The 12,329-nt window shown below is 38.0% G+C and overlaps 1 protein-coding gene across 6 annotated transcripts in view; it reads right to left on the bottom strand.

Moving 5' to 3' along the window:
• The window catches only part of epha3 (eph receptor A3), a 96,084-nt gene that overhangs the window by 32,806 nt on the left and 50,949 nt on the right, over positions 1–12,329 (bottom strand). For all 6 annotated transcript variants that reach the window (XM_004081693.5, XM_078939809.1, XM_078939808.1 and 3 more), the window contains exons 4-5: positions 6,483–6,638; positions 3,874–4,221 (exon numbers count right to left, since the gene is read on the bottom strand). In XM_004081693.5, the coding sequence (XP_004081741.1) occupies positions 3,874–4,221; positions 6,483–6,638 (504 nt within the window). The remainder of the gene's footprint in view (positions 1–3,873; positions 4,222–6,482; positions 6,639–12,329) is intronic.

The raw sequence follows: 12,329 nt of genomic DNA on the forward strand, positions 1-12,329 counted from the left end.
CACTTTTGTGTTGAAGTGCCTTCATCAAATGTTGCATGTCTTCAGATTTGGAAGAGATCATCTTCTGTAATCAGCCACAAAAGAAATAACTGATTACAAACAAAAGATTTGATTAATGTGCGTTTTTAGCTTTTTCATGTTTAATTGTAATATCTGCTTATCTCAAAATGCCACAAGAAGACCTGGCTGCAGACATTAACAGACAGAACTGGAAGTTCTCAACCGGTACCGGACGTCCCCCCATATCTCTAAAAAAACTAGATACATTTAATTGGCGACCCTAACAGTTAAAGGTTTTCCAGGTTTTTATATTTTTTGTTTTATTTTTTTCCGATTCAACACACTTTTGGGTTAGGGTATACAGTAGATTAGGTTGTATAATTTTTGCTCCCTGCCAATGATGTCAGGCGCCCTCTTGTCTGCAGCCAGCCCCCTTTCCAACACCAAGGCCATGTCCAAATTCCCTCACTACTCCTACCACTAAAAAAACTATATAGTGCAAGGCTACTTAGTGCCCTGGATTTTAAAAGCAATTCAGATACCATGCTAGATATTTTTTTTCTAGGATGTTACTGATTTCCTGAAGTAGAAACCTAATAAATTAACAATTTTACAAAAATTGTGTGTGAATCGACTGTGTTCTGATGGTGACAATTATGACAGGTAAGCTATAATACATCTTTTTTACATGAACGCATGAACTCTTTTACATGAAACAAGATGATCAAATACAATGCATTGTGGTCTATATTTGCCAATCTAATGAGCATCGATGCACACTGGTTTTTTGCAGAAACTTATGAGATTTTGGAATTGTAGATCCGGGAAGCTCTACAAAATGGTGAACGCACAATTTAGTGCACAAAAAGAGTGAACAGTAAAGGAGGATTTTACTTTTCCTTCGTGTTTCAACACTTAAAGTTAAAAGCTTCATAGAAAAATAAGTCCAGTATTATAGAATGAAAACAAAGATCAGCTCGCAATCCAAGATTTATGTATATTTAGCAAACTGAACGCATTCTGTAACGGAGACAGCACAGAGGAAATGGATTGACAAAGTCAACAGCCAATTAGGATGCAGAATTGCCCTGAAAAACTGCAAAAGGTGACCGCAATATAGCAAAGGAACACTGTACTCAATAAGTTCAAATTTGGTGATTTTCCATTAAAAAGCAGTGTAAGATATTGGGAAAAATTGATTTTAAATAAAAACATTCCAGTGCTGTTTTATCAACAACACAAAAATGAAAGAAAAAAAAACACACAAGCATTTTTTTGTTATTACTTGGATTGTTGCAGATCTTCTTGACATTAATATTGGATAAATAATAAACTTGGCCAAAAATGTCTTATTGATTGTTTAATGAAAACTTAATGAAAAGAAAGTGAAACATAAAATTCGGCAGTAATAGTAATAATTGAAGCTGATTGGAAAGATAACATTGGTTTTTGATTCTGATGATCTTCTTGATGATGTGTTTTTTACTTTGATATACTGTTCGATAAAGTCAGGGGAAAAAAACAACAACAAAAAAACAGTAATATTAATAACAAAGTATGACTTTGTACTGTAGTTTAGTGGGAAACAACAGCAAAGAATTGAGATTTTTTTTTTATTTGACAGCCATGTGTGCTGTTATGGCATCTAACCCTTCAAGCTTCAAAGGGACACGCTCTGAGTGAGTCAGCTTGTGTTTTTGTTAGACTGAGTCACATAATTTTGGTGGGGTTTTTTTATGTTCCCATTTCATGTTGACAAGTTTTTTTTCCCCCCTATAATTAGAAAAATGTATTTAAGGGGATAACTCAAGCAAGCAGTTCTGCTCTTTTAAATGCAAAATATTGAAAAATTATTAATTTGAAGCTAAAATACCTAGTAGTATGTATAATACCTAAGTAGCGGCAGGAAGCGGCTTTTGAAGCAAGATGACTGAGGGCGTACCAGATGATGAGAATGTGAATACGATGGATGCTTCTGTGCTTTTTAAAATAAATAAATCTGTTCTCACACAGACAGAAATGTGAAGGTATCTGCTGTAAATCTATGACGTAAATTAATAACAGGAAATGATCGGCTAGTCAGTTAGCATGTAGCCTAATAGCCTTCGAATGTAAAGATACTGACTGCTAAAGTTAATAAAAGACAAGTCCTGAATATTATTATTCCTATTCGACCCTAAACTACAATATCAGCTGTCTGACAACAGACCAGCCAGTTGCCCAAATGCCGGCATACATGATCAGACAGAGAGCTCTGCGGCGGAGCTAGTAGTAGCCTAGCAGGAGCTATCGTATGACAAAGCAGCCTAGTTATCATAAATCTTTTGATATTTTTCTTATATTCATTGAGACGGTAATAAAGTGATCATTTTTGTTTTTCATGTTCCTTTTTTGAACGAATATGGGTCACAGAGACACGGAAGTTACCGCTGAAAGCGGCTTTTGCCGGCGTACACAGAGAGCATATCCGCGTGAATGACTTATGACGTGAATAATTATTGCGTTCGAACGGATTAATTATTGCGTTCGAACGACATAATTATTGCGTTCGCACGAGTTAATCATTTCGAGGGAACGGAATAGTATTTTGAGGGAACGCAATAGTATCTTGTGGGAACGGAATAGTATCTTGTGGGAACGGAATAGTATTTCGTGCGAACGACATAATAACCTGTGGGAACAAGATATTAATCTGTGGGAACAAGATATATTTTTATATCTTAATGTCAGGACACGGGCTCCGTAAGAACATGAATCGATGCCACAAAAAAAAAGGTGATTTTGTCATCAAAACAAGCACTTGGTTTGAAGTGCTCCGCCTCACTGCATTTACCCAGCCATGGCACTCCTCTTCCTCTGACCACTGACTTTAAATTCACAGCTTTTGCCATCTGCCTATAACCATCCAAGTGATGTAGCCTGACCTTGTGGGATGACAACTTAGGAGAAAAAAAAAAAAAAATCCCATCTGTTCACAAAACAGCCTTCCAGGTGCTAAATCAAGGCTTGGAGGTAAAAACAACAGGGAGGAATACAACAACACATAAATATGAGGAGAGTAGTGATTTGGTTGTGGAAATAGACAGTTTGAAGGAAACACTGCTTTGTGTTGTGACAAAGAAAAGCAAAGAAATACGGAGGTGCAAAATGCTTAACATCGCTCACAAAACACTGAAAACTCCACTACAGCTAGACCTTCAGGCATTCCTTCCTTCAGTCACAGAATCCTGAGGTTTGGCACTTTCTACTGGAGCTGGATTTACTTTATTTCTGGAATTTCACCACAATATTTCCTTTTGGACAATAACACTTTAAGACCTGAATGTGAGGGGAGATATCTAAATAACAGGATTGCAATAAGTTTTAGGATCTCATCGTCATATAAAGACAGTTTATTAAAAGTAGAAGATATATATACTGTATATTTTTTTGTACGTCATGTGATCCTGGTTGTTAAAGAAGTGAACAGCGGCCCGGGATAACCTTATAAATGTCTGTGGGCTGATGGCTGGAGTGCATATGTCTGAGTCGTATAAAATATATACTGGAGGATTTTATGATTGAGATTATGTAGATAGAGATGAAGAAATAGAGCAGGAAGAGCATAAATTATGTTGTTAGGCTAATATAACACTGTTAAATTCACGCTGTTTATATTTAAAACCAAACGTGCTCTTTTTGGAACATCATCCCATTTTTCTGGGCCAATTTAGAAATAAAATTGTACTAAATCTTGTCAGAACCATAAGGGGATTTTATCATGACTTATCAACACTAAGGCTGACTGAATAAAATAGGTTTAAGTAAAACAAAACTAAGCAAATGAACCTAAAAACCTGCTGAGATACCCCCACATGTGCTGTGACTTCTTACCTGCTTGGTTGGTAGTGATGGTGACAGCAGCATACTGCCTCATCTGAGGTGCCAGAGAGGATACGCCGTTCTGCGCCTCAATCTCAAAAGTGTAGTTGGTGTGGGCCAGCAGGTCTGTTACTGTCACTGTGGTGTTGTAGAGTCCGGTGGCTCTGGGCACAAAGCGGACGTTGCTCCTACAAGGCTCACAGCGCTGGCTCCCATCAGCAGGCACACTGCGGCAGCGTTTACAGAGGACGGCGAATGTGATATCTCGCCGTCCCCCAGTGTTGTCAGGCCAACTCCACTCTAGAATAACGGAGGTTTCGTTGATGGAGGAGATCACGTTTCGGGGAGCTGACGGAGGTCCTGGTGAGCAGGGAGAAAGACCAAAAAGTGACTCATATGCTTTTAATTTCTAAAGTTTTTGAAATTTTTGTGGGTACATCAGGTATCAGCCATTTTTTAAAACAGTTACCACCTTTAAGCATTTTTACATTATTGAAGCAGTCATTGATTAAGTTATTGAATTACACTTAAATCTATTGTTGATTGTATTTACATGTGATTTAAAGACATAAAAAACATCTAAAAGTAGATCCAATTTGCTTTCCTTGTGTTTCTGCATAAGTAAGGAATTCAAATATTTCTTTGGACTCGAGTTAAAGGTTTTTTTTAGATGTCTGCCTTCATCTAAAATAATTATCAGCATGCAGAAAAGAAAAAAAAAACTTTCACATAAAATCTGGGTCATATACAGCCATATTAAAGATAACAAGTTATCCAGATTCTCAGATCAAAGTTGTTTGTGGACAAACAAAAATGCTGTAGTACTTTGGAAAAAGCGCCCCCCCCCCCCCCCCCCCCCCAAAAAAAAAATAGAGGAAATGGAAAATATTAGCTTTCATGGGTTGTGTCATTTATGCCTGTATTTGAATGCTGTAGCAAATTTTCCTCACTGTATAGTAATGCTTAACTGCCGTGTCAGTTTTTTTTTTTTTTTTTACTTGGCCTGTCCAACAGCTGTGCTGAAAGCTGAAGGCCTCTTGTGTTGGACAAATTTTACTTTAATAACAGGGGTTATGAATCTTCTGACAAACCAGAGGTATGTCTGAATAAACCCCTTTTGTAATCGAGGCCAAACTTTATTTATTTTAATTCATATTTGAAAATCTTTTGTGTTGGACCGGATGGAAACTGAAAGGAGGGAAGAAGAGAGAGGGATGTTAGAGAAGGGGGGATAGGAGGGTGATTATAGAAGGGGGGGAAGACCGGCCACAGCCCCAGACGAGCACCTCGTCACCACCCAGGAGTTCTGGGCATCCCCCCGCCCCAACCCCAGGTACGAGCCAGGACCCCCCAGGGGAGACCCACCCCACGCTCCAGGCAGCCACCCACCCGGCCCACGGTTGGTCCAGGAAGGAGCAAGGCAGAGGCCAGCCATCCCCGCCCAGGAGGAGGACACCCAAGGGAAGAGGGGGCCCACAAGAGGTGTTGTAAACATGGCCCGACCAGGCTCGCCCACAGTTGGAAATTTGGCGAGGCCCAGCGCTCAGGGTCAGAGACCAGAACCCACACCACAGGGACAGGGACACCCCCAGGCTCAGATGTGATATGATCCCCGGCTCTTGGTCTTGCCAGAGAACTCAGGGATCCCTCTTCCTGCGTGGAGAGAGGGCTGCCGGGTCCAGGAAGCCAGCACCCAAGGAACACGGCCGCCCTAACCCTAACCAATACCACCTACCAGGGATGGGGTAGGGGACAGATGGTCCGTATCAGTTCTTTAAGTGTCACTGTTTTATTTGTATTGAGGACTTTGTCAGAGAAATAGAAAAAAGTGAATTTGGGACAAAACATTCGTGAGTTGTCAAACCCATAATTGAAAAATGTTAAACTTTTTTAAGGATATTTTTAAAAACAAAACAAGTATTTAGGTTTTATTAGAATTCTTTTTTTTTCTTCCTTTTTTTTTCTTTTTGGGACACTATCTTAAAATGTCCTCAGTCAGCTTGAAAGACTGCTACCAGGTAAAAAAAAAAAAGTCTCTTGAGATAATCATGATCATTATCAGCTAACAACTCATCTATTCATTTCCAGCATTTGCGTTGCTGAGCCTGTCCTCGTGAGGAGAAATCTGCGTAGCTGACAAGATGAGGTTGAGATAATCACAACAGGGACCATGCATGACTGTCTTTCTAATTAGAATTCTGTCCGTGGCTGTAGGCCTTGATTTATATTTCTACTGTTCTCCGCACGGCCCCATTTGTAACGGATGCATCCATAATCTGACATCAGGGAATGCAGTGATTTATAGTTTTAGAGTCAACACATTTTGGAATGCTTGCAGGAGGCACCTGCATCTGCAAGCCATTTGCATCACATGGAGGATTATAGAGAAGAGAGAAAAAGGTGTTGGACAGATGGATTTGCTTATTTTTTCTCTGGTGCATTATTTGATAGGTTTTAAAAAAGTTGGTCGTACATAAGTTGAAACTTTATTTGCAGTATAGGTAAATAGGTGTAATTGACTTTTGAGGTGCGAATGTATTCAACACACCACTACCAAAAATGTACTTATATGTCTCCATCTGCTTCAAAATTTGTACCAGTAAAAAGGTAAAAACACTTACTGGTACAGGACATGGAGGCGGGGTCTCCTTCTGCCCGAAAGTAGTTTTTCTCACAGACGCAGTGCAGCGACCCCTCATGGTGTGAGAAGCTGTGAGGCGGACACTTTGAACACTCCGTGTTGCCGAAGCCAGATTTGTAGAATCCCGCCCTGCACGCTGCAAACAAAGCAGTACCCAAGACAGTTTCATGAGTATCACATACGGACAGCTACATAATAGCTTCATTCTTCCTCTGGTCACCTGTTACAATGGTGGGAGGGAATGACAGAAAGCAACCATTTAGCCTTCCTTTCTCCCAGCACACACACACACACACAAACAAATAAACACAAAAGGTGTGGGAAAAAGGTTCAGGTGTAAATCTGCCGCTAATGTAACGGGCGTCCACTGACTGCCTGTGAAACAATAATTCTCTGAAGCGTCTTGGCCTCTATTTTCTCCTATCTCCAGCTCTCAGAAGGAACAACATGAATAATGCAAAGTGTCCCCTCAGATAAAAGGGATGTTCTCTTTAAATATCTCTAGTAATAAATCTGCACACAGCAGCTCTTTTAACTCCTACTCAACACAAATCTGTTGCAATCTGTGTAAGTAGGCTGACACCCCCCCCCACTGTACATTGTATGTAGAATAATGTGAGAATGTAGGATAAAAGATCAAAGTGAAAATAAAAAAGATGTTTCCTTTCTTTCTGTCTTTTGGTCATTTAGACCTACAGTTTGAAATAGACGCTCCTGTCATCCATACCAGTGGTCCCCCACCTTTTTCAGGTTTACTGTCAGGCATTATTTTTTTTTTCGTAGCCTCCAGTTTCTCTTAACTTTTAAGGATATAATTTATCTTCATCCTCTGTAAAATATCTGCAGCTGATTGAAACTTCATTTATACACTAGATTTTATGTAGGAACTATTAAAATGTGATATAGTACCTGACCTTTAACCTATGACTGCGAAGTGGAAACTAAAAATCAGACGCCAACTTAGGGCTGCACAATATGAAGAAAAGTCGCGATATGCGATATTAGTAATTAATATTGCGATAACGATATAATTTGCGGTATATAAACAATTAGCAAAACAACCAAAAATATTATTCCCATTCCATTACAACAGCTTAAAAATTATACTACAAATGACCCTTGTTGACATCGGAGGCGAACATACAACATAATAGGGCGCCATCCAATTAGTTAACAACGTGAAGGGGTCCATCTGATTGGTCAAATGCAGAAAGGGATTCTTTCAATCCATTAAACATTTCAAGCTGCCATAAGATTGTTTGGCCACATCTAAGGTAACCATTTATTGCAAATTTGCTGTCTTTTGCGATATGCATATTGCACAGCTTGATATTGCGATAACGATAAATTTGCGGTATATTGTGCAGGCCTACACCAACTTCAGCCTCATCCGACTACAATGGATAAATATACCCAAAAAAACGGCCACTAAGACTATTATTTTCTGATTATAATAATAAACATGAATCCAATGTTTGAGCGGTTTTATTAACAGCATCATCATATTAAACAGTAGGTTGCTGAATATTATGCATTATTATATGGTGTGCAGGAATAAATCCACATTTGGAGTAAAGACTCCTGGTTTTGTCTGTTAAATTTCTTCTTTCGTTGAAGTCAAAAGCTCTTCCTCTGTTTTCTCATTGGATCTTTTCAATATATTTTCCAAATACATTTGTTTTTTTTTAACTCTGCTCCAGGGTTTTAATTTAGCGGTCGGGACAGCCACTTTAAGAAAGTAGCAGATGTATTTTCAACATGTGACCAAGTGATTTGAAGAATGATTCAGATGTTGGACAGAGAGAATCCAGTAATTTTCCAAAAAAAGAAAGGAAAAAAAAGCTTCCTTAAGAATCAGATTATAAATAAAATGAAAAAAGGTAGGTGGTGTTTTTTTCTTAGTGGCACGGTACCAACTGTCCCACAGACTGGTATCGGTTCGCAGCCTGGGGGACCACTGGTCCATTTTATGTTCTAGTTGAAGTACCTACACATGTGGTTTATCTGATTTTACTAAATCAAAAGCCAGTTTTCTACATTAAAAAGTCGTTTTTTATTTTTTTAGTTTAACACTGAAACTGCAAAAAAAGAATGTTTTAGAAACCAACAAAAAAAAGATTTTGTTTTAAAAGCAGTGCATTCAATTCAATGCAACAGACAATTAAAATAAAAACCACCACAACATCCATGTGACAGCAACATGACACTGTTGGACAAATATTATTGCTCTGACAAACACACACACTCTGTGAACAAAATAGCTAGCAGCAAGCCAGCAGAATGTGTGGGCTCAGCAGAACAGGCCTGACAGATCCCAGTGGTAGACAGGACAATTCTGCAAAAGCCAACACTGCTGATACGACTGCCGTATCCATCACTGACATCGCCACGCCAAGGTCCCCACGCCACACTAAATGCATACGATGCTCACTCCATGAGCGCTGTATGTGAGAACATTTGTGTCACACTGTGGGAGAGTAATAGAATGTGGAGGAGCTAAGTAGCTCAGTAGGATCTAATGGATGAAACGACTAAAACAACAGTTGCTGACGCACACAAAACCATAGCAAGAAGGCCCACCAGGAAATTAAAGCCGACAGCCAGCGTCCCCAGTCATTCAGGCAGCAGAACAGCAAGGTAGTTACAGGGCTTTTACAGTAATGCCAGCCGAATAAAGAAGAATCTCAAAGAGATAAAGGGTAAAAAAAGAAAGAAAGAAAAGAAAGAAAAAAAGTGATCCATATCGTCAAAGATGACCTTTGTCTGAAGGAATGTAGCCCTGGCTTTTGTTTTATATGTTCTGATGAGATAAAGTTTCTGGCAAATATTAGAGGAATTACAGGTATTTTGAGGACTCTTGCACACGCGAAAAAATAATTTGCATGAATCTCAATGAACTAAGCACCTTCTAGCTTTTGTGCAAAAAGCATTTTTGGTCCACAGTTTTCCTGTTTCCACCTTTAAAATTCTCCAGTTGTATTGTTTTAAAGACAAAAAGGCTGAGCGCAAAATTTTCACCTATTTTTCCCTCACTCAGATGGAATAAATACTAAATAAGTATAAAAATGTGAATTTTAAAGCTTAGGAAATCCATTTATGTTGTGTTACTTATGTTCAAGTTTATCTGCAGGTTAATCGAAGCAGAGAATACTCTCATCTTGGCTATGAGTAACATTAGATTTAGTGCCATACGCTTCCAGTCAAATTTATGGAATCATTGGAGGGACTGTCTTTTTATTTGTCATTGTAATTAATGTTTATATGGTGTGGTATGTATATGTAATCTTTTATCTTGGTCATTATTCTTATCCTTTTTAATTAATATATTTTTTATTAACTATAGACTGTACCTCAACTTGTGTATTCTTGACACTGTGCATTTGTAATGCAGTGGGTCTCTGTACTCCTTTTTACTGATAAGACCATGAGTCTGTCTGTCTGACTATCATTTTAATACCACATTATTCTACTATTCTGAACCATTTTATTACTTAACCGCATAATATTAAAATTATATGTTTAGAATGATTTATTAGATGTGTCTGTTTACATGCTTGCCAAATATATATCTTTATTAAAATATATTTTCTAGCTCCCACAAGAGTTTTTACATTAAGTTTAAAATTTCAGACGGGCCTGACTACAAATTAATGGGGGCAATCCTTGTATTAAGACTTACCGACTAGTAAACAAATCATTTTGCAAAGCAGTCAAGGATGAAAAAAAAGAGAAATAGAATCAAACCTACAGCCAAACAACAGAAGCTTATTTTTATTAAATCATAAAAAGACAACCACAAGTTTTTTCATAAGAAAAAGCCTACTTCAGGGCTTGAAGTTCTGTTATATTTATATAAATTGCTAAACCAAATGAAGACCCCAATAATTTAAGAAAAGATACTTACATTTTATCTAAAGGCTTAAAAAAGTTGCACATATATATTTTAAATGAATAAAACAGATGTGGAATTCATCTGACACAAGATCACATAAATCTTAAATGCACAGTGAAAGCCAATAGCTAAAGCTGCATTTAATGTATAAGGTTTTCATGTGACAGTCCAGTGATGTGTTTTATTTTGTAGACACCAACTCTAAACTATTTTTATAACCGGTGGAAAAAGACAATAATGGTCCTGCCTGTGCACTCTGAGGGTCTGCCGGAATAAAAAGCAGATCTGACAAGGACTGATGGTAAAATCAGATTTGGCTCGCAGGACGTTAACTCCTCATCCAGAAGAGAACTGAGATGAGCTGAAGTGACATCAGAGAACACAAGGCCATGAGTCAAGTGTATGATAGCATTTGCAGTAGCATGTGTGTGTATGTGGGTGTGTATGCAGTCTGCCCCTCTCTAGCAGAGAGTATATGTGATTAATTAAAAGATAAGACAGTGTGCACCCATTAACTGTTGCTATAGGGACTTAAATGGGTAGACATAGTATATGCAATAGGGATGGGAAAAAAATATTTAAAAAAATACCATTACTGTATATCCATGCAAGTTGAACTGTCCTTGCCCATTACTGATACACTAAGTTTGAATATTAATATTTTAGCCAATACAAAATGTGCCCTGAATTTAATTTTATGTTTTAGCATCTCTACTCCATGGCTCAGTGATAGAAGTTGAATGTAAGAGGCCAAAAAATAGGAAAATTGGATCAATTATACAACCTTTAAAAACTCACTCCGATCATCTTCTGATTTTTTTAAAAACGTTCCCCATGGTCTTTTAATTATGATTATGCAGTCTTTAGCCAAAATCAAAAACCTTTGTTGTTTTCTACAACATACTTTCTGCAGAGTGGCAGGAGTTTATTAGAAACTTGCCTCTGAGTTTTGGGTGGTACCATTAGTGTGGAGCAACCCCACCCCACATTCTAGTTCTCTGTTTACACTCTCTTCCACTAGCCACTTACACCCCCAATCTAACATTAACGGTGCAACAAAGATGACGAGCAATATTGGAGCTTTCCAGCTGTACAGTTTTGAGCCAGAAGCCAGCTCGGACGATGAAAACAAAGACGTACATGATACTTTTATTTCCACCACTGTATCGTGAAAGTTCACCTAATGCGAAAGCAAAAACCTATCATTAGGTTAGCCTAGTGTATGACAAGGTTATGGACACCATTTCAAAAATTATGTCCAAATCCAAGCAACTTCTTTCCCTTTTGCAGTCTGGCTGCCCCCTTTAGGGTTTCCTACACCAAGATTGATTTCGTTTATATCAACTTGCTATAACCCAATCAAACAAGAGTAAGAGATATGAGACCAACACAAACATAAAAAATACCACACAGTGTTTAAACAACACGCTATGGACACCTGTAGCACCAGCTGAAAGCAGTTCCAGTTTGGAGTTGGAAAAATATAACCAGGATATAAAGACATAATGTGTAAAAATGATTGTTATTGGAAGCAAAGTGTGGAAAAGTGCAAGTTAGAGTAGACTGTAGACTCAAAAGCAGCTCTGGGAATATATGAATCTATATGCTTTTCATTTGTTTGAACAAGAATGTGTTTTATTTTGTACTCTCTATATTTCTTTAAATATGTCATCAAATCAGTTGGGAAAATTACACAGAGACAGGAAGGATGATAATGTTGGGCAAAATGTTTTATATAAAGAAATGCTAATTTGAATTGCATTTATTTTGTTACGTTTTTTTTTTATTGTTTTATTGTTGTAAAATCAATTGCTCACTTTTCATCTATGTGCATGATGCACCTTATATTATAAATTTTGAGAGCAAATGTTCTGGTGCACGTCCTAGTGGCAATGAGTCAATCAATACATTCCATCGCACAAATGTCTCCTGCAG

Source organism: Oryzias latipes, chromosome 21 (assembly GCF_053564925.1).
Source record: "Oryzias latipes strain Hd-rR chromosome 21, Olatipes_Hd-rR_3.1".
NCBI classification, from domain to species: Eukaryota; Metazoa; Chordata; class Actinopteri; order Beloniformes; family Adrianichthyidae; genus Oryzias; species Oryzias latipes.